At 43.6% G+C, this 19,183-nt stretch overlaps 1 protein-coding gene across 1 annotated transcript in view; it reads left to right on the top strand.

The window, feature by feature from the left end:
- Positions 1–19,183, top strand: part of fras1 (Fraser extracellular matrix complex subunit 1) — a 515,676-nt gene that overhangs the window by 190,419 nt on the left and 306,074 nt on the right. The window contains 1 exon segment of the mRNA XM_055640301.1: positions 17,640–17,747. Within this exon segment, the coding sequence (XP_055496276.1) occupies positions 17,640–17,747 (108 nt within the window).

The raw sequence follows: 19,183 nt of genomic DNA, 5'->3' as shown, positions 1-19,183 counted from the left end.
GTCGTAGCTAATCTTCAACGTAGTCGATGGAGGTCGAAGGAGGTCTTCAACATGTCTTCAACAGTTTCAAATTCTTCTAAACTCGCCAATTAGGTCGCCCAAGTGGGACAGCCCCATTACAAAGCCTTTCCTTCCCCCAATTAAACTATCACCATTGACCCCACTTTCTGTGGTCTTGCTCACTCCTCTACTCCCTGAGTCATAAATCCTAGTGTTCATCATTTCCCCAGCAGCCACAAACTCCCTCTGTTCCCCCACACCAACCCTCCAAACCTCCGTCCCACCGTCCATACATTATGTAACCCTGATTGCCTCCCTTCCCATTCCCTGTTACCAGCAGTCCCCCATGGCTCTTGGGCCTGTCATTGCCTGCCCTCAATGGTTGAAGTCTGCAGAGGAAAAGCCTCAGGTTTCCAAGGCGTGTTCAGGTGCCTGAGGCTCTGTGCACCATTCAGCTGTCCAGCTGTTGAACAATACAGAGGCAGGCACGTGCTTCATAATAAGAAAGCATTTACCTTTTGTAAAGAGCTTTACAAATTGGTTCAGTTTTACTGTTGGCTCAGTTGACGTGGCAACAGAACATGCCCATACACCTAACTTGATAAAAAAAAATAACATTGAGAATTTGATCCAACAAATATTTGCCAATTGTGTTTTTTGCAGATTCTATGTAGTCTTCATACATTTGTTCATTCTGGACATAACACGCTTCCTTATGTTAGAGTATAGTATTAGAGCCATTTGTCAATCCCCATTTAAACCTATTGTTTATATCAACTGATCCACTGGAAACCACCCCCCCCACCCCCCCTGCAAATTCAACAATAACCTAGTAATTTCCTTAAATTAAAAAAAAAGCAAATATTATTGAATTAACATAATCTACCAGTTCACGGCATCATATTGAGATAAAATGGTTGGGAAGGAACTGCAGTTGATGGTTTAAACCGAAGATTGACACAAAATGGCAGAGTAACTCGGCGAGACAGGCAGCATCTCTAGAGAGAGAAGGAATGGGTGATGTTTTGGGTCACGACCCATCCTCAGACTCAGACTCTGCAATGGTCTACTTTAAAAATATAAACGTTTTGGTCCCGTTGGGTCCCGTCCCCTCAACACGGGGGGGGGGGGGGGGGGGGGGGGGGGGGGGGGGGGGCCTGCGCTAACACCACACACACACACACACACACACACACACCACACACACACACACACACACACACACACACACACACACACACACACACATTAGCCACCCCGCGCCCACACACACAGTAACTACCGCCCCCCCACACACACACACACTGACCATCCCCCTTGATATTATATTAATATTATTAATGCGCTCATTTTACCCCATCCCCTCCCTATCCACACATGCATAGCCCCCAACTCGCAGGCACGTCTAGAGAGGGAGAGGGAGGGGGGGAAGAGAGAGGGGGGGGGGAGAGGGAAAGAGAGAGGGAGAGAAAGTGGGGGTAGAAGGGGGAGGGGGAAGGAGAGAGAGGGAGGGGAGGGAGAGGAAGGGGGGAGGGGAGAGAGGGGGAGAAGGGGGAGAGAGAGGGGGAGAGGGGGAGAAAGGGGGAGGGGGGGAAGAGATAGGGGGGAGAGAGGGGGGGGCGGAGGCCTGGGCCGAGCAGAGGACTGGACCCGAGTCGAGGACTGGACTCGAGCTGAGCCGATCCAAGCGAGCCAGCCGAGCCAGCCAGCTGAGTCGAGAGAGGGGGTGGGGGTGTAACGAGGGTGCACTGAGCCATTGTGACGTCATCAACAAAAGACAGTGGTTTTTAAATTCAATGTTTTTTCAGATTTTTGACCATTTTCAGTAATAACTCAGGAAATAAAGCCTGAAATTTTTAAATAAGTTGATTTTGAACTCCATGGGAAAACTCTTTACCGGAATAAGTTAAAAATGTTACCCCTACCGTGTCGTTTTCTCGCGAAGATGTGACAAAACACAAACAAATAAACACACACACACACACACACACACACACACACACACACACACACACACACACACACACACACACACACACACACACACACACACACACACACACACACACACACACACACACACACACACACACACACACACACACACACACACACACACCCCCCCCCCCCAGCTTGGTCATGGATCAGCAGGGTGATGCCTACACTGGCAGTGCAAATTACTCCTGTTAAAGGAGTAAGTAAACTCCTACACAGTTTGAATAAAATTGAAAAATAAAATCTTGCTCAGAATCCAATTATATTACCTCGCATTTCAGGCAAACTCAGATGGCTCTATTATGTTGTTCTTATGTTTTGTAAGATTATTCAGCCTTCTCTGATAGTGAACGTCTTTATGAATCCAATGGTGTGATTCTAGGACTGCCTGTTAATGAGATAGCGATCATTGCAATTAGCAAAAGCAGCACTTGGACCCGTGGAATTTTTTGCATTATCTGTCAATGCATACAAGTGAAAGGCTGACAGAATATGGATGTAAATGTTTAAACTCAAGCAACGCTTTGACACATGTGATTTGATTAACTTTGAATATTTTCATCTCTGAAGAATTAAAGCACAATTCAACATTGGTGCAAAAACAAGATTACAATGGGTGACCTCAGTCCCAATTATGCTGCTGAGTAGTCACTTTGTTTTTTTTAGTGCATTATATCAAATTCATGAGCTGTTTATTTCTTAATAGGTATATCTTTGTGCAGTCAGCAGTTGTCAGTTTAAGTGTCAACTACAAACAAAAATCAAACTGCTAGATGAACTTGGGGGGTCATGCAACGTCAGTGGGATGTGTTGGGTTGAGATCTTCCATTGAGAGTTATGTTGGGGTGAAGTATAATTTTCAGTTTATTCTTTGTCCTTTTTACCATTCTCAACCCATTCTTTCACTTCCTCCTCGTTATTTTGCTTTCTGTTTTTATTCCAGATACTTTCATTCAATTCTGCATGTCTTGTTAGCAATTATTCCATTTGTTTTGTTGCACAAAATGTGCAGTTGCCAGTCCTGTTTCTATGGTCCCAAGATTCTCTGGAAAGGGTGGCATGGTGCAAATGCGTTCTAATCACCACAAGCTCCTGTATAAAATCCCATCGAAACTGTGTGACTAAAGGACCTGTCCCACTTGGCCGTCATTTGCTCCTCATTTATGCGTCATATGTAAAATAGGTCGACGCCTCATTACGTGTCGCGCGCAAATCACGCATCATCATGCGTCAGCACAACCGTCTGGTGCGCGAAACGTCATTAGAATACCCTGCGGCGTGTGGCGACGCATGGTTATGCACAGTGACGTAACCATGCGTCACCAGGCGATACACGTAAGACGTCGGGACTCCAGTGTGCGACGCCAATGCGTCAGCGTGCATACACAATACATCACATAGGTGGCGCGCGAGGATTTTGGTACTCTATGGAATCCTGGAGCGCCGCGCGATACCGCGTGCCACTACATGCGATTCCACGCCTCACCATGCGTACCCCACGCGTCACGACACATCGACCTATTTTACATATGAGGTGCAAATGACGGCCAAGTGGGACAGGCCCTTAAGTGTAGAAACAAGGAAATTAAGGTGCTGCTTTACAAAAGAGGACACAAAGTGCAGTGGAGTAACTCAGCAGGTCAGGCTGTATCTCTGAAGAATGTAGATACAGTGCATTCGGAAAGTATTCAGACCCCTTCACTTTTTCCACATTTTGTTACGTTACAGCCTTATTCTAAAATGGATTAAATTCATTTTTTTTATCATCAATCTATACACAATACCCCATAATAAAAAAGCGAAAACAGGTGTTTAGAAATTTAGAATAAGGCTGTAACGTAACAAAATGTGGAAAAAGTGAAGGGGTCTGAATACTTTCTGAATGCACTGTAGGTGATGTTACAGGTTTGGACCTTTCTTCAGACTGAATGTTGGGGGAGGAGGAGGGAAGAAAACAATTCTGGCTTCATAATTGGTGACAATCTCTTCAAACCTTTGGTCCTGCACATTATTTCATCTCCCGCTTTGTCCACCCATCAGTCTATCACCCCCCCCCCCCCCCCCCCCCCCCCCCCCACCCCCCCGGCTCACCTGTATCCACCTATTACTGATAATGCTTTGTCCTGCCCCCTCTCTCCCAGCTTTCTTTCCCTCTCCGCACAGCAATCAGTCGAACAGTGGGAACAGTCTGAAAAAGTTCCGAGGTCCAAAATGTCACCTATCCATGTTCTTCAGGGATGCTGCCTGTCCTGCTGAGTTATACCTGCACTTTTTGTTTTCCTCTGTGACTAAATGCTTGGATTAGGCAGCAATGTTCAGTTGTTGCTGAATGCGAACTCTACACCGCATGTTGAGAAAATGCAATTGAAATTCAGTATAGGTTACAGAAGAAAACTAACATCACCATAGCACATTGCCATTCCAAATATTATTTTATATTAAAAAGCAAAATAATATGAAATAAAACATTACTGCAACATTTCTGCAAAGCATTTAATGTTCGAATAAATAAACTCAAATATTATGGAGTAGTTGTTCAGTTTTGCATGTTTGTGATTGAACGCACAACATTAGGAATATGGGTTTGCAGAATTGTGCCACTATTTAAGATAGCATACAGAACAATTCTGCCACGCTTCTCTTCCTGATCCCCTGAGTAACTAGCAGATGTAAATGCTCCATTGCACAAAATCTCTCGAATGATCGGTGGTGGAAAGTACTGGCTTCACAGTAAGTGTTGGGGAATAAATTGTGGAGGATCAGAGACAGTGGTTGCTGGTAGAGGATTTAGGCACTTCAGAGAGAGGCTTGTAGAAAGATTGCGGCCTTGCAGAGCATAGATTGGAAACAGGACAAAGATCTGCAGGACCGATCAGAAAGAGGATTCAGACTTTAAAAAGTGTCCACAAAGTGCTGCAACACACTTTGCAGGCCATGCAGCACACCTGGAGAACATGGATAGGTAATGCTTTGGGTCGGGACCCTTCTTCCTATTTTAAACATGGAGATGTTTTTTAGTTGGCTGTGGGCTGGAAGGATGTTTGCAACCTGGATGGGAGGGGTGGGGTGGGGAGGTAAGAGAGAGGTAAGAGAGAGAATTGAGATGTGTCAATTATTGTAATACTTGGGGAAAAAAATAAGAGGGATACCAAATTCTCACACTTCACAGACTCACAAGAACTGGGCCGAGTAGCATCAGGCTGACGTAGGCCTCAATCCTTAAGACCCGTGCTATTGATTGTTTGTGAAGAGATATGAAAGATGTATGTCACTTCATGTTACTGCATTTGGCAGAGAGCTTCTGGCATGTCATGTGTGTGCAAGCATCACCAACCATTTCTATCTGCAGTATTCTGTTCTAACCTGAACATGTTTTGGGCATCTCTGAGATCAAGCTTTATATACGTAAATAGACACAAAAAGCTGGAGTTACTCAGCGGGTCAGAAATCTCTGGAGAAAAAGAATGGGTGACATTGCGGGTTGAGACCCTTCGTCATCCAGAAATACTTAATATCCCAATTCCACAAACTTCCGGTGTCCTATTAAAAGTGTCAGTAAACTTGGCAGCTGGGTAGATTTATGGTGTAATGCTGAAAGAAATTGGTGATTTGATGAGCAAGACAACAGTTAAATAAAAATGAATTAAATTCATTATCCCAAATCCATACTATCTGTTTATTTGTGTGAAGATTTGGACTGAATGAAAAGTATTTCAGTTTGTCTGAATGTCGCTTATCATGCAGCTACCCTTTTCAATCTGCTCATTGGATCACGGCACCATAATGTCTCCATAATTATCATCTGATTGAAGCTCTATAATCAGATCTGGCTGCTCATTCTTCAAGATGTAAGCATTCTAATTTAACATCCATCAATTGTTGTATTGCAATTCCATTCCTTCCGTACATATCCTGCACAGCTCTGTTCATGGTGCTATAAAAGTCATTACAAGAAATTTGCTCATCATGAGATGTATGGAAGTAGAATTCATTTTTATTACTTACCGTTATGTAACTCCTCCTGGAATAACCATTATTACTGGGAGAATATGTTCCATCACTCAGCACAAAAGAGGATGCCCTGCTGCAGTCAAATGGTATTCGTAAATGGTCATTTTCAGATGAAAGAATGGCCAATGGTGGTGTTCGCCAGTGGTTAGTGGTGGGACCACTGTACCTTTTGTATTTATTAATGACTTGAATGTGGGTAAAATTTTAGATTTGTCACAAACATCAATCTTGGATATGTACGCATCAGTGTGAGGATAGAGTAGAACATAAGAGGATATACTGGGGCAGGATTTACACACTTGGAATCACTGTGTGCAGTTCTGGTTGTCCAATTATAGGATGGTTTTCATTGTTGGTATTAGATATTGCTTGGGCTTTCGGACGTGTTATAGGGAGAGGTTGGATAGGCTGGGACTTTTCTTTGGAGCTTAGGAGGCTGAATGGTGACCGTATTGAGGTGTACAACATCATAAGGGGCATGGATAAAGTCAACTATCACAGTCTTTTCCAAGAATGGACGATTCTGACACTAAAGGGCCTAGGCTTAAAATGACAGTGAGAGATTTAAGAGGGACCTCAGGGACATTCATTTTAATCAGAAGGTAGTCTGTATATGCCCGATGCGGTTATAACTGTGACATTCAGAAGACATTTGGACAGATATATAGACAGGGAGAGTTTAGAAGTCTATGGGCCATATGTGGACAAATGGGATTAGACCAGAATGCCATCTTGGGTGGCATCAACAAGGTGGGATAAGAGCCTGCAGCCATGCTGTGCAGCTCTATACCTAAGGCTGACAGATTGGATGGACATCTAGCAGTCAATTTAATACAGTGAAGATATGTGGTGACACATTTCAGGAGATCAAACAAGTAGGATATTATAGGTATTATAGATATTATATTGCCGGAAAAGAGAGAACAGTGGATATTTGTGCATGATTTATTTTTAATGGCGGCAGGATGCACGAGAGAGTACTTTATAAAGTATATGGGAATCTGGGATTCATGAGCAGAAGCACAGAGTACAAAAACACAGAGAGGTAACGTTGAATCTTTCTGAAGCACTGATTTGGCCAGAACCAGGGCATTGTACCTATTTTTGATCACTCTTCTTTGGCTGCTTCCCTATGTCTGAAGAAGGGTCCCGACCTGAAACGTCACCGATCCATGTTCTCCAGAGATGCTTCATGACCCGCTGAGTTACCTTAGCATTTTGTGTTTTTTTGTGTAAACCAACATCTGAAATATGCTGGTACACAAAAATGCTGGAGAAACTCAGCGGGTGCAGCAGCATCTATGGAGCGAAGGAAATAGGTAACGTTTCGGGCCGAAACCCTTCTTCAGACTGATAGGGGGTGGCGGGGAGAAGGAAGGAAAAAGGAGGAGGAGCCCGAGGGCTGGGGGATGGGAGGAAACAGCTTGAGGGCTAAGGAAGGGGAGGAGACAGCAAGGGCTAACAAAATTGGGAGAATTCAATGTTCATACCCCCCGGATGCAGGCTCCCCAAGCGGAATATGAGGTGCGTGAAATATGCTGCCATGTTTCTACTGCTTCATGCGAAGTTGGGCGATACAGGAGCACTTTTAATGAGACAGTAAATGAGCACGTCGATATATTGCAGAAACATTCACAATCTCACAGAGGAGAAACGCAAGAGAAATGGGAATTAGCTAAAAATGAGGTTGCAAAAAGTATAAAATGAAAAACAGCTATTTTCAGTCAAATGGACAAGTTCAGTCCCTTTGGGTTGTGTCAGAGCAAAACTGTAATATTTGATACGCTACTGGTGTCCCTCGGTACTGATTGTGTTTCTATCTTGATTATAGAACGACAAATCTTCTGTGCCTCAGTTACTGTGCTGGATTGTCCAAACATATCTTGTCTGCATAGATTTAGAAAGCCTTCTTTGTGGAAGTGGGCTCTTCCACTCACCAAGAAACTGTGAAACACAGTTACCCAAATCCCTAATTTTCCATCAAACCCCTTAGATTTCTGCTACTCTCCTGCACGCTAGGGGCAATGTGCCGTGATCTGGTAACTAACTCAATGACACCGCACATCTTTGGGATATTGGAGGAAACCGCAGGGCTGCCAACTCTCACGCATTGAGCGTGAGAATCACGCATTTGGCCAACTGCAACCTTTGAAAAATGCTCACACTGCGACCAGGAATAGAAGGTCGGCTTTATTGCCAATGTTGTTATTTAGAGTAATACACTGTTGACATTGGGTACTATAGTAATTACTGTAAGGTGCTTGAAACATCACCAGGTCTACAGTGTGTGCTACAATTAACATGTCATGCTGTCTCTTGCATTGGACTCTTGAGATAATCACCCAATGGGTGCCTCAATGGTGACACTTTTGGCAGCAATCAATTATCGGAGGCTCGTGTGTGGCACTGTACGGTGTGGGTCAGGGTTGATGAGGAGCAAAGACATGTCCCATCAGTGAAGTCTTCGTAAAGATCATAAACATCCCATCCTGCCTGAATTTCTCTGATGAGCAGTATTTTTGCAGCCTTGGATGTTTATCATTGAGACCATTGGCCACACTCTCAAACCTGGACCGCCTCTCTCCGCGGGGACACATTATGTTGACCGTCCACTTCTAACCACAGAACATTTCCAAGTGGTTGCATCGGATTCCTGCCAAGTCCCACAACTTGCTACTAACCTCTGTATCAGAGAAGCTACCTGCCTCTGTATTAAGATTGATGATGCCGGCTGGAAACACAGGAGACTGCAGCTGCTGAATCTTGAGCAAAACACAAAGTGTTGGGGGAACTCGTGATGTCAGCTACTTTATTCTCGGTGAGGAACGCATGCCAATGGAACACCTGAGTTTGAGCTAACTGCTGGCTTCCCAAGAGTACGAGCAGCCTTTGAATGCACTTGTGTGTGCACAAGAGCTCGCCTGAGTTACGCAGGTAATTTCCTCTGCAGGAAGATGTTTTTATATTCCTTCAATGTTCCACTGGCCGTGCATCACGAGAAGAGCTTGTTGATGGCCAATGCCCATTTTCACGGGAGTGCGCAAAAGGCCATAGTCGCCAGCGAGAGTGAACTGGTGGACAACTTTTGTGGCCAGCATCAGCTGGAAGGATGGTTCATAAGGGTTAAGGCCTGCCCTCTTTCCCCTTGGCTGCTCACACCCGCAGCAGTGAAGTACAGCTGCAATGAAAGCTATGCAAGCAATCAGTGGGAAGAGCAAGGTGCTGTTGGTCTTCTCAAGGTGAGACTCTGGAGCACTCATGAGTCCCCGGGCATCTTGCCGATTATGGCCAGCAGCAAAGGTGACTTTGTGTGCAGCACGACTGCATGCAGCACATATGCATGCAACACATCTGCACGCAGCACAAGTGCATACAGCAGAGCTGCACAATTGCACGGAGCACATGTACATGCAGCACCACCGCACAGCACGTGCACGCTGCACAACTGCACGCTGCACAAGTGCATGGAGTGGCTGGTGCCTGCAGTGAACAGCAGCGGTTCCTGGGGTCTGGGGGACAACTGGAAGAGCAGCAGGAACAGGAGTTGGAGAAGGCTCTGGAGAAGAGCTGCAGAACATGAACAGCATCTTCTTCCAGCAGAGCGGAGGGAGACAACTTACACTGGGATATGAGGGATTGCCTCATTCAGTGATTTTATTAGAAAGAACATGGAACAGCACAGCACAGGAAAGGGCCCTTTGGCCCATACTGTCTGTGCTGAACATGAGGCCAGGTTAAAATAATCTATTTGCTTACACCTCTATTCCTTGCATATCCATGTACCTGTCTAAATGCCTCTTAAATGCCACTATCGCATCAGCTTCCACCACCAGAACTGCACATAATACAAGGAACCTGCCGCACCATTGAACCCGACTCAGAGAATTGCATTAACAATTGGGAGAAACGGTGGGGCAGCGGTTGAGTTGCTGCCATACAGCGCCAGAGACCCAGGTTCGATTTTGAATACGGGTGCTGTCTGTACAGAGATCGTACATTCTCCTGGTGACTGTGTGGGTTTTCCTCGGGTGCTAGGTTTCTTTTCACACTCCAAAGACTACAGGTTTGTAGTTTTATTGACTGTGGTAAAAAGTGTAAATTGTCCATGGAGTGTAGGTTAATAGTGTAGTGTACGGGGATCGCTGGTCGGTGCGGATTCGGTGGGTCGAAGGGCTTGTTTTGCGCTCTATCTCTAAACTAAAAAAAATTAAACTCATACTTCATCAGCAATCATCCATGAGGGTGCAAGTAACATTAATCATCCCACACATCCTGGTTTGAAGGACATCCTGCTTTGATCAAAATACATCAGTGAATGAGTCCTTAATCCATTTACTGAAAAGATCTCTGCAATGTTTTCAGTGATGTGCAACTCATTGTGATATCTCTTGTCAGAAATAAATTGTATTCTTTGCTAGGCTCAGATGAGTGGGGGTTTGAAAATGTAGAGTCATTTTGCACTAGCTTCTTCCGGGGGAATTATTCTGTCGCACACATGTTCCCCCTGGAACGTCACCCATTCCTTCTCTCCCGAGATGCTGCCACTCCTGCTGAGTTACTCCAGCTTTTTGTATCTATCTTCAGTTTAAACCAGCATCTGCAGTTCCTTCCTACACATTTAGTCTACTATCTTCATCTGCTTCAAGGAAATCTCCATCAATCCAGTTCCGAAGAAAAATAGACAATAGACAATAGACGCAGGAGTAGGCCATTCGGCCCTTCGAGCCAGCGCCACCATTCAATGTGATCATGGCTGATCAATCCCAATCAGTACCCCGTTCCTGCCTTCTCCCATTATCCCCTGACTCCGCTATCTTTAAGAGCCCTATCTAGCTCTCTCTTGAAAGTATCCAGAGAACCGGCCACCACCGCCTTATGAAGCAGAGAATTCCACAGACTCACAACTCAGTATGAAAACGTGTTTCCTAAATCTTCGTTCTAAATGGCTTACCCCTTATTCTTAAACTGTGGCCCCCGGTTCTGGAATCCCCCAACATCAGGAACATATTTTTTGCCTCTAGCGTGTCCAAACCCTTCATAATCTTATATGTTTCAATAAGATTCCCTCTCATCCTTCTAAATTCCAGAGTATACAAGCCCAGCCACTCCATTCTTTCAGCATATGACCATCCCGCCATCCCGGGAATTAACCTTGTAAACCTACGCTGCACTCCCTCAATAACAATAATGTCCTTCCTCAAATTAGGGGACCAAAACTGCACACAATACTGCACACACGGAACGTAACCCCATCGTAGGTCGAGGAGCAGCTGTACCTATTCTCCCTGGTCCCTCTACTTGACAACACTCCCCAGGAGTCGAAAATTCACCGTGAAGGTTCTGCCCAAAGTTTGTGTGACTAATTATGGGAAGCAACATTGAATTGAGTTTGATCACGATGTGAATTGGGCAGATCCCATTTTAGTGCATATTCATAGGTGACCTGAACACTATTTCAAATATCTATTTGGCAAATTGTATGCTTTTTTTTGTAACAGACTCGATTAAGCATTGGCATGGGGCAAAGCAATGCCTGAGGGCCCTAAAAAACATGAAACCAATATCAAAGTCATAATATCCTTTGGAATATGTAATAGCCAGAATTGTATACAGTTCTTCATAAGGGAAAAACGGCTTCCTGCATATGTTCAATCTCACGCCTTTTGTTTTCCATGGAAACTTAAAATGAGTTGCGTTTATGATAATTATGATTTGCTCTGCAGTTCATTTCAATGATATCCATCAAAGACCTCAAGGCTTTTACTGTGCATTACTCTGGAGATTGACACCATTAGGTTATTAGTTTTATATTTACATTTTCTTCCTATATTTTCATAAATTTGTATTCAGCAACACCACTTGCTCTGAAATCCCATTGTACCAGATCAACATTTGGGCCTGATTATTTTGAGTTCTCTAGCTTTCCATATTTTCTTGCAAGTCACATGGCCGCACAACATGAAAACAGGCCCTTTGGCCCAACTTGTCCATACCGATCAAGATGTCCCTCTGCGCTAGTTGCATTGGCCCACACTTAGCCAAGTCCCAGTAAACCTTTCCTATTCATGAACTTGTCCAAATGACTATAAGAGTTGTTATTGTACCTGCCTCACCCACTTCCTCTGGCAGCTCTCTCCGTACTATCAACCACCCTTGGTGTAAAGAAATTGCTCCTCAGATCTCTTTCAAATCTTTCCCCTCTCATCTTGTTATTCTTGTTCTACTTATCACCTATTTACTTCAGGTGGTCATGCAGTAGTTGGTTTCTTATGCCAACAAGACTATAAGTTTTGCTTTAGAGTTGCCCATTGTTATAAAAAATTTAGTCTTGGTATTTGTTTATTATTGTCATTTGAACCAAGATGCAGTGAAAAACTTTTTTGTCTCGTATCCAGTCAAATCATATTATAGGGTCATAGAGAGATACAGTGTGGAAACAGGCCCTTCGGCCCAATTTGCCCACACCGCCAACATTGTCTCAGCTACACTAGTCCTACTTGCCTGCGCATGGTCCATATCCTCGGAACCTGTCCTGTCCATGTACCTGTCTAACTGTTGCTTAAAAGATGGGATAATCCCAGCCTCAACTACCTCCTCTAGCAGCTTGTTCCATACATCCACTACCCTTTGTGTGAAAAAGTTACCCCTTGGATTCCGATTAAATCTTTTCCCCTTCACCTTGAACCTATGTCCTCTAGTTCTCAATTCTCCTACTAAATGCAGTCTCACCAATGTCTTATACAACTGCAATGACCTCCCAACTTCTATACGCAATGATGAACTTCTATACTGACTGATGAAGGCCAAAGTGCCAAAAGCCTTTTTGACCACTTTATCTTCCTGCGACTCGATCTTCAAGGAACCATGCACCTGTACTCCTAGATCTCTCTACTCTACAACACTACCCAGAGGCCTACCATTTACTGTGTAGGTCATGCCCTTGTTCGACGTCCCAAAACTGCAACACCTCACATTTTTTTTTTTTAAATTTTATTTTTATTAGAAGTACGGTAAATTACAATCCTACACAACACATATATCTTAATACATTTTTTGTACCGCTTCATTTTTTTTGAGCTTTAAGAAAAAGGTAGAAGTAAGGAAAGTAAAGAAAGTGCAAGAGAGTCGTGCAGTGCAAGAGTGTAGGGAAAAGAAAGCCCCTTAGGAAAGAAGTTAGAGAAGGAAGTAAAGTGAGAAAATAGACCCTAGAAAAGAAAGAAAGAGAAAATAGAAACAATCGCTCTATTATAACATTAAACTCCGCAGAAAGGGGACTACCAACCAAGTCTGTTTTTGTTATTTTACCTCCCGTTACCAGGTCCTGATTCCGCTTATTTATATATTTGTTTTTTTTAGATTACTATTGCACCTCATACTTGTAATAGGTCCAGAAACATAGACCACGTCTTTTGGAATTGGTCTGCTTTACCTGCTAGGAGGAATCTCATCTCTTCCAGATGTAATGTTTCAAACATATTTGATATCCACATTTTTATTGTTGGTGTCGGCGCATTTTTCCAGAATTTAAGTATAAGCTTTTTTCCCATTATTAGCCCGTAATTAAATAAATTCTTCTGAAACACGTTTAATTCAGGGTTATCTTCCGATATTCCGAAGATAATCCATTCTGGTTTTGGTACCAGTTTTATTTTGATCAATTTTGAAAAAATATCAAATATTTCATACCAGAATTTTTGGATTTTTGTACAAAAAACAAAAGAGTGCGCTATGGTAGCTTCTTGACATAGGCATTTATCACAGACTGGTGAAACATTAGGGAAGATTTTATTTAATTTAGTTTTTGAATAGTATAATCTATGTAATGTTTTAAATTGGATGAGCGTATGTCGTACGTTGATCGAACATTTATGCACCTGTAGTAAATGATTATCCCAGGTCTCTTTTGAGATTTTTATAGCTAATTCTTGTTCCCAATCTTTTCTAATTCCATCTGTTGTGGGTATTTCTATGTTTAAAATGATATTATATAGGTACGATATTAAATTAGCTGATTCCGCCTTGGTCTTCATTGCTTCATCCAATAAGTCGGAAGACATATTATGATAGTCTTTTGTGTGTTTTTTCAGATAATCACAAATTTGAAGATATTTAAAATATTGGTTATTTTTCAAATTATATTTCAGTTGTAGTTGTTGAAATGATAGTAAATTCCCCAATTCATACAGATCTTCGAGCGTTTTAATTCCCATTCTTTCCCATTGTATAAATGATTTGTCTATGATTGATGGTTTAAACGATGGATTATTGACTATTGGTATTAAAACACCTCACATTTTTCTGTACTAAATTCCATCAACCATTCCTCCGCCCGACTGGCCAATCGATCCAGATCCTGCTGCAATCGTTCACAACCATCTTCACTAGAAGACTCTCCAGTAACTTACCAACTACAGATGTCAAGATGCCTATAGTTCCCAGCATTTTTCCTGCACGCCTTCTTGAAAAGAGGCACAACATTTGCCACCCTCCAGTCTTCCAGCACCTCTCTTGTATTTAAGGAAGACTCGTAAATTTCAACCAGGGCTCCCGTAATTTCCACTCTAGTTTCCTGCAATGTCCTCGGATATATCTGATCAGGCCCTGGAGTTTTGTCTACCTTCAAACACGACAGTACCTTCAGTACTTCATCGACGATAACCTTGACTGCTCTCATGACACTAGTAGTGACTGCTCCAATTTCCTCCGTCCTACTGTCTTTCTCCTCGGTAAATACAGAGGGGAAATACACATTTTGTACCTTGCCCATCTCCTGTGGCTCCACACAGAGGTAACTGATTCCTGAGAGGTCCCACTCTCTCTGTAGTTACCCTTTTCTCCCTTATGTATTTATAACATCTTTTGGGATTGTCCTTAATGCTACCTGCCAGAGCTATCTCCTAGCCACTTTTTGCCCTTCTGATTTCCTTTTTTAGTTATTCCTTAGTTCCTGAAACTCCTCCAGGGATGCACTTGATCCCAGCTGCCTGTACCTGTCCCATGCATCCTTCTTGTTTTTGACAAATGTCTTAATTTCCCTTGTCAGCCAAGCTTCCTTACGTTTGCCTGCTTTGCCCTTCACTCTAACGGGGACGTACACATATTGAGCTTCCTTCAGTAGACTTTTTAAACCATCCCACTTGGCAGATGTCTCTTTCCCCTCAAATAGTCTACTTCAGTCAACTTGAGCGAGATCTTCTCTCATACCCTCAAAGATGGCCTTACCCCAGTTGAGCATTTTAACGCAAGGACCCTCTCCGTCCCCATCCATAACTATCTTAAACCTAATCGAAATGTGGTCACTGGTCCCAAAAGGCTCCTCCGCACACACTACATTAACTTGTTCTTCCCAATTTCCCAATACTAGTTCCAGCGTTGCCCTCTCGCATGTGGGAGGCCTTTACATACTGCTTGAGAAAACTCTCCTGAACACTTTTGAGGAATTGCACCCCAATCTGAACCCTTCATGCTATTATTTTCCCAGTCTATACTGTGAGAGTTAAAATCCCCTACAACAACAACCTATTTGCCCTGTCTGCAATCTCCTGGCACATTTGTTCTTCAAATTCCCGTTGACTATTCGCAGGTCTGTAGTAAACCCCCAACAAAATGATCATCCATTTCTTGTTCCTCAGCTCCACCCATATAGCCTCACTAGACGAACCGTCCGTAATGTCTCCTCTGAACACTGCCGTAACATCCTCCTTAAACAACAATGCAACCCCCTCCCCCCTGCTATTTTTCCCTCACCCCTGTCTCTCCTGAAGCTCATGTACCCGGAACATTGAGCTGCCAGTCCCGGCCCTCCCTTAACCAGGTTTCAGTCATGACTACAACATTCCAGTCAAAGAACCTATCAATGCCCTAAGCTCATCTGCCTTACCCGTCAGGCCCCTTCCATTAAAATAAGTGCAGTTTAAACTAACCCTCTTTCCTCGCTCTCTGCCTTTCACCTGCCTATTCTGTCCACTAACCTTTCCCACACCACCCTCATACCAACATCGCCTCTCACGTGCCTCTGTCCTGCACAAGATCCCACCCCCCTGCCAATCTAGTTTAAACCCTCCCAAACAGGAGTGTGGGAATCCAAACAAGCCATACACAAGTTCAAGTAGAATGAAGAGAAAACAAATAGAGTGCAGGATATGGTGTTACGGCATTTGAGTGTGACAGTTACAAATAAGGTGGAGATAACAAAGGGCAGGGCTGCAATGAGAAAAGCTGGAAAATTGGGACTCCACCCTTTGCGAATGAGAGGACCATTCAGTAGTCCGATAACAGTTGTGGAAGAAGCTATTCCTGAATCTGATCATGCTTCCTAGCTTTTGTATTGTCTGCCAGATGAGGGAGGGGAAAAGAGGGAATGACTGGGGTGTAAACGGTCCTTGATGATGTTGGCTGCTTTCCCGAGGCAGCATGAAGTGTAGATGGAGCCAATGGGGGAGAAGCTGGTTAGTGCGTTGGACTGGGCTACATGGACAATTCAGTAATTTATTGGGCAGAGGTGTTGCCAAAACAAATTGTGATGTATCCCAATAAGATGTTTTCTACAGTGCATCTATCTGTAGAAATCGTGTGAGACATATCAAACTTGCTTTGTTTTCTGTGGAAGTATAGGCATTGGTTTGCTTTTGTGGTTGGAGCTTCAGTATGGTTGGTTCAGGAGAAATAGTGGATGATATTTACAGCTCGGAACTTGAAGCAATCGACCATTACCCCTTCAGCACTATGGATGCTCACTGAAGCATGTACACAACAATGGTTCCTGAAGTCAATAACTAGCTCCTTCCTCATGCAGACATTGATTTTCACACAGTAGATTTGACAGGACAACCAGAAGGGGGGTGACTAAACATATAAATTCAGGGAGAAGCCATCTCTCTGTTGGCATGACTTGTTTACAAACTCTCTGTGATTGATTCCCCCAGCTATTCCTGCCATTTTCTCTTATGACCTTAGTTTAGTTTAGAGATACAGCGCGGAGAAAGGCCCTTCGGCCCGCCGAGTCCGCACTGACCAGCGATTCCCGCACATTGACGCTACCCTATGCACACTATGGACAATGTTTTACATTTATAACCAAGCCAATTAACCTACAAACCTGTACGTCTTTGAAGTGTGGGAGGAAACTGAAAATCCTGGAGAAAACCCACGCAGGTCACAGGGAGAACATACAGACTCTGTATAGACAAGCACCTGTAGTCGGGTCCCTGGTGCTGTGAGGCAGTAACTCTACTGCTACATCACCGTGCCGCCCTTCCCCAGCTGGTCCCATCCCCAATTCCCATTTTCCTCTTGCCCTTTCTCGTTCCCATTTTGCTCAGTGCCTGACGGTTTCTCTGAGCTGTTGAAGTGATGATGCCCACTGCAAACCCAGGTGAGAATTCTCTTCCTCTGATATTTACCGATATGCAGTAGCTGAACTCACTACAAAGACAATAGCATGAGAGCAGAAATGGCATTGATGGGAGATGAGATCAATTAAACATGATTTTTATCTGATGATGTGCAGGTTAGTATGCAAATTGCTGAATCCTGAATATACAGCAGTGGGTGAAGTCTAAACCAATAAAGCTGTAGAAGTGAATCTGGAAATATTTTCTTTGAGTTGACCCCTTTTCTCCTTTATTCTGCAGAATAACACAGTTTGGAAAGCGGATTCTTGCCAAGATTGCAGCTGCCACAGTGACATTGTCTTATGCACAGCCACCCAGTGTCAGAACCCACAGTGCGATTTCAATAAGGTAATTCTGCAGATATTCTTTAATATCTCTTGACATCAGCGATGAGTACATTCCTAATAGAAACTGTAATAGAAACTTATTAAAGGTTTTTATTTCACAGGTTTATAGCAATAATTCTTTTATTACAAATATATTCGATACATTAATAATTGCATTTACTTGACAGTTTGTTGAGTTTTTTTGATAGTTTGTGAAATGTGCTGATCAACAATCCGAATTAAACTACAGAATCCAGGCTTAGAACAGTTTCACTTCAGAGTCAAACCGTATCAGATGGCATTCGCAATATTTGCGCATCCTGTTGAAGGACGGCAAGGAAAAATAGGGCACAAATGAACTGTTTGGAGTTCTGTTAGGGATCCCGCTACGGAAGATTTCCCACCTTGTGGCTATTTGAGGTATGCCAGCAGTTTTCAGAAGTGTACAGACAAGGAACCGGGTTTGCCTCCAGATTATACGGTTGGCACACCTTCACTTCAAGACCAATGTTCAAAGGCAGCTCTTCCAGGTTATCTCAGATTACAATGGGATCTTCATCAACTGGAACAATGGGCCAAGGAATGGCACACGGTGTTCAATCCAGATAAATGTGAGGTGTGGCATTCTGCTAAGTCAAACCACGGCAAGACTTGTACAGCAAATGGTGGAGCCCTGGGGAGTGTTGTAGAATAGAGCAAGACCAAGGGGTGCAGGTAGATCGAAGATGGTGACTCAGATAGGTAGGGTGGTGACGAGCGCGTTTGGCACGCTTGCCATTGGTAGTCAGGTGGTAGAGTACATGTGTTTGACGTCATGCCTCAGTGGTACAAGTTTTTGGTACAACCACATTTGGAGTACTGTGTACAGTTCTGGTAAACCTGCTATAGAAAAGATGTAATTAAATTCGAAAGGGTGTTTTTTTCCCCCATGGAGCAAAAGAGGTTGAGGACTGACATAGACGTTTATAAAGTAATGAGAGTTGTAGATAAGTTCTATGGTCACAGTCTTTTCCACAGGGTGTGAGAGTCTAAAACTTGAGGGCATAAGCTTATGGTGAGAGAGGAAAAATTTAAAAAGGAACCAAGGGGCAACCTTTTCACACAAAGGGTGGTGGGTGTATAGAACGAGATGCTGGAGAATTATGACATTTGCAAGACACTTAGGCAGGTACAGGTGCACAACCTTTTATCCGAAGTTCCAAATAACGAAAACCTCCGAATAGCGACATTTTTTCAGTCCTTGAAGAAAGGTCCTTGAAAACGTTCACCGAGGGCGGCCCACAGAGGTGACAGCGGAACCTCCGGTCGGTCCTCGAAGAAAGGGGAACTAAATCCCCATTCATAAAAGAGAAGGTGAGGGTATATTGCACGGGAGGGTTAATAATTGACAATCTGCTGCTGCCTGCCCGCTAAGTTAAAAAGTTCCCACGGTAGACTCACGATACACAGTGTATCGTG

Source organism: Leucoraja erinacea, chromosome 1 (assembly GCF_028641065.1).
Source record: "Leucoraja erinacea ecotype New England chromosome 1, Leri_hhj_1, whole genome shotgun sequence".
NCBI classification, from domain to species: Eukaryota; Metazoa; Chordata; class Chondrichthyes; order Rajiformes; family Rajidae; genus Leucoraja; species Leucoraja erinaceus.
The sequence above is the reverse complement of the archived record's forward strand: the minus strand, read 5'-3'. Positions and strand labels throughout refer to the sequence as shown.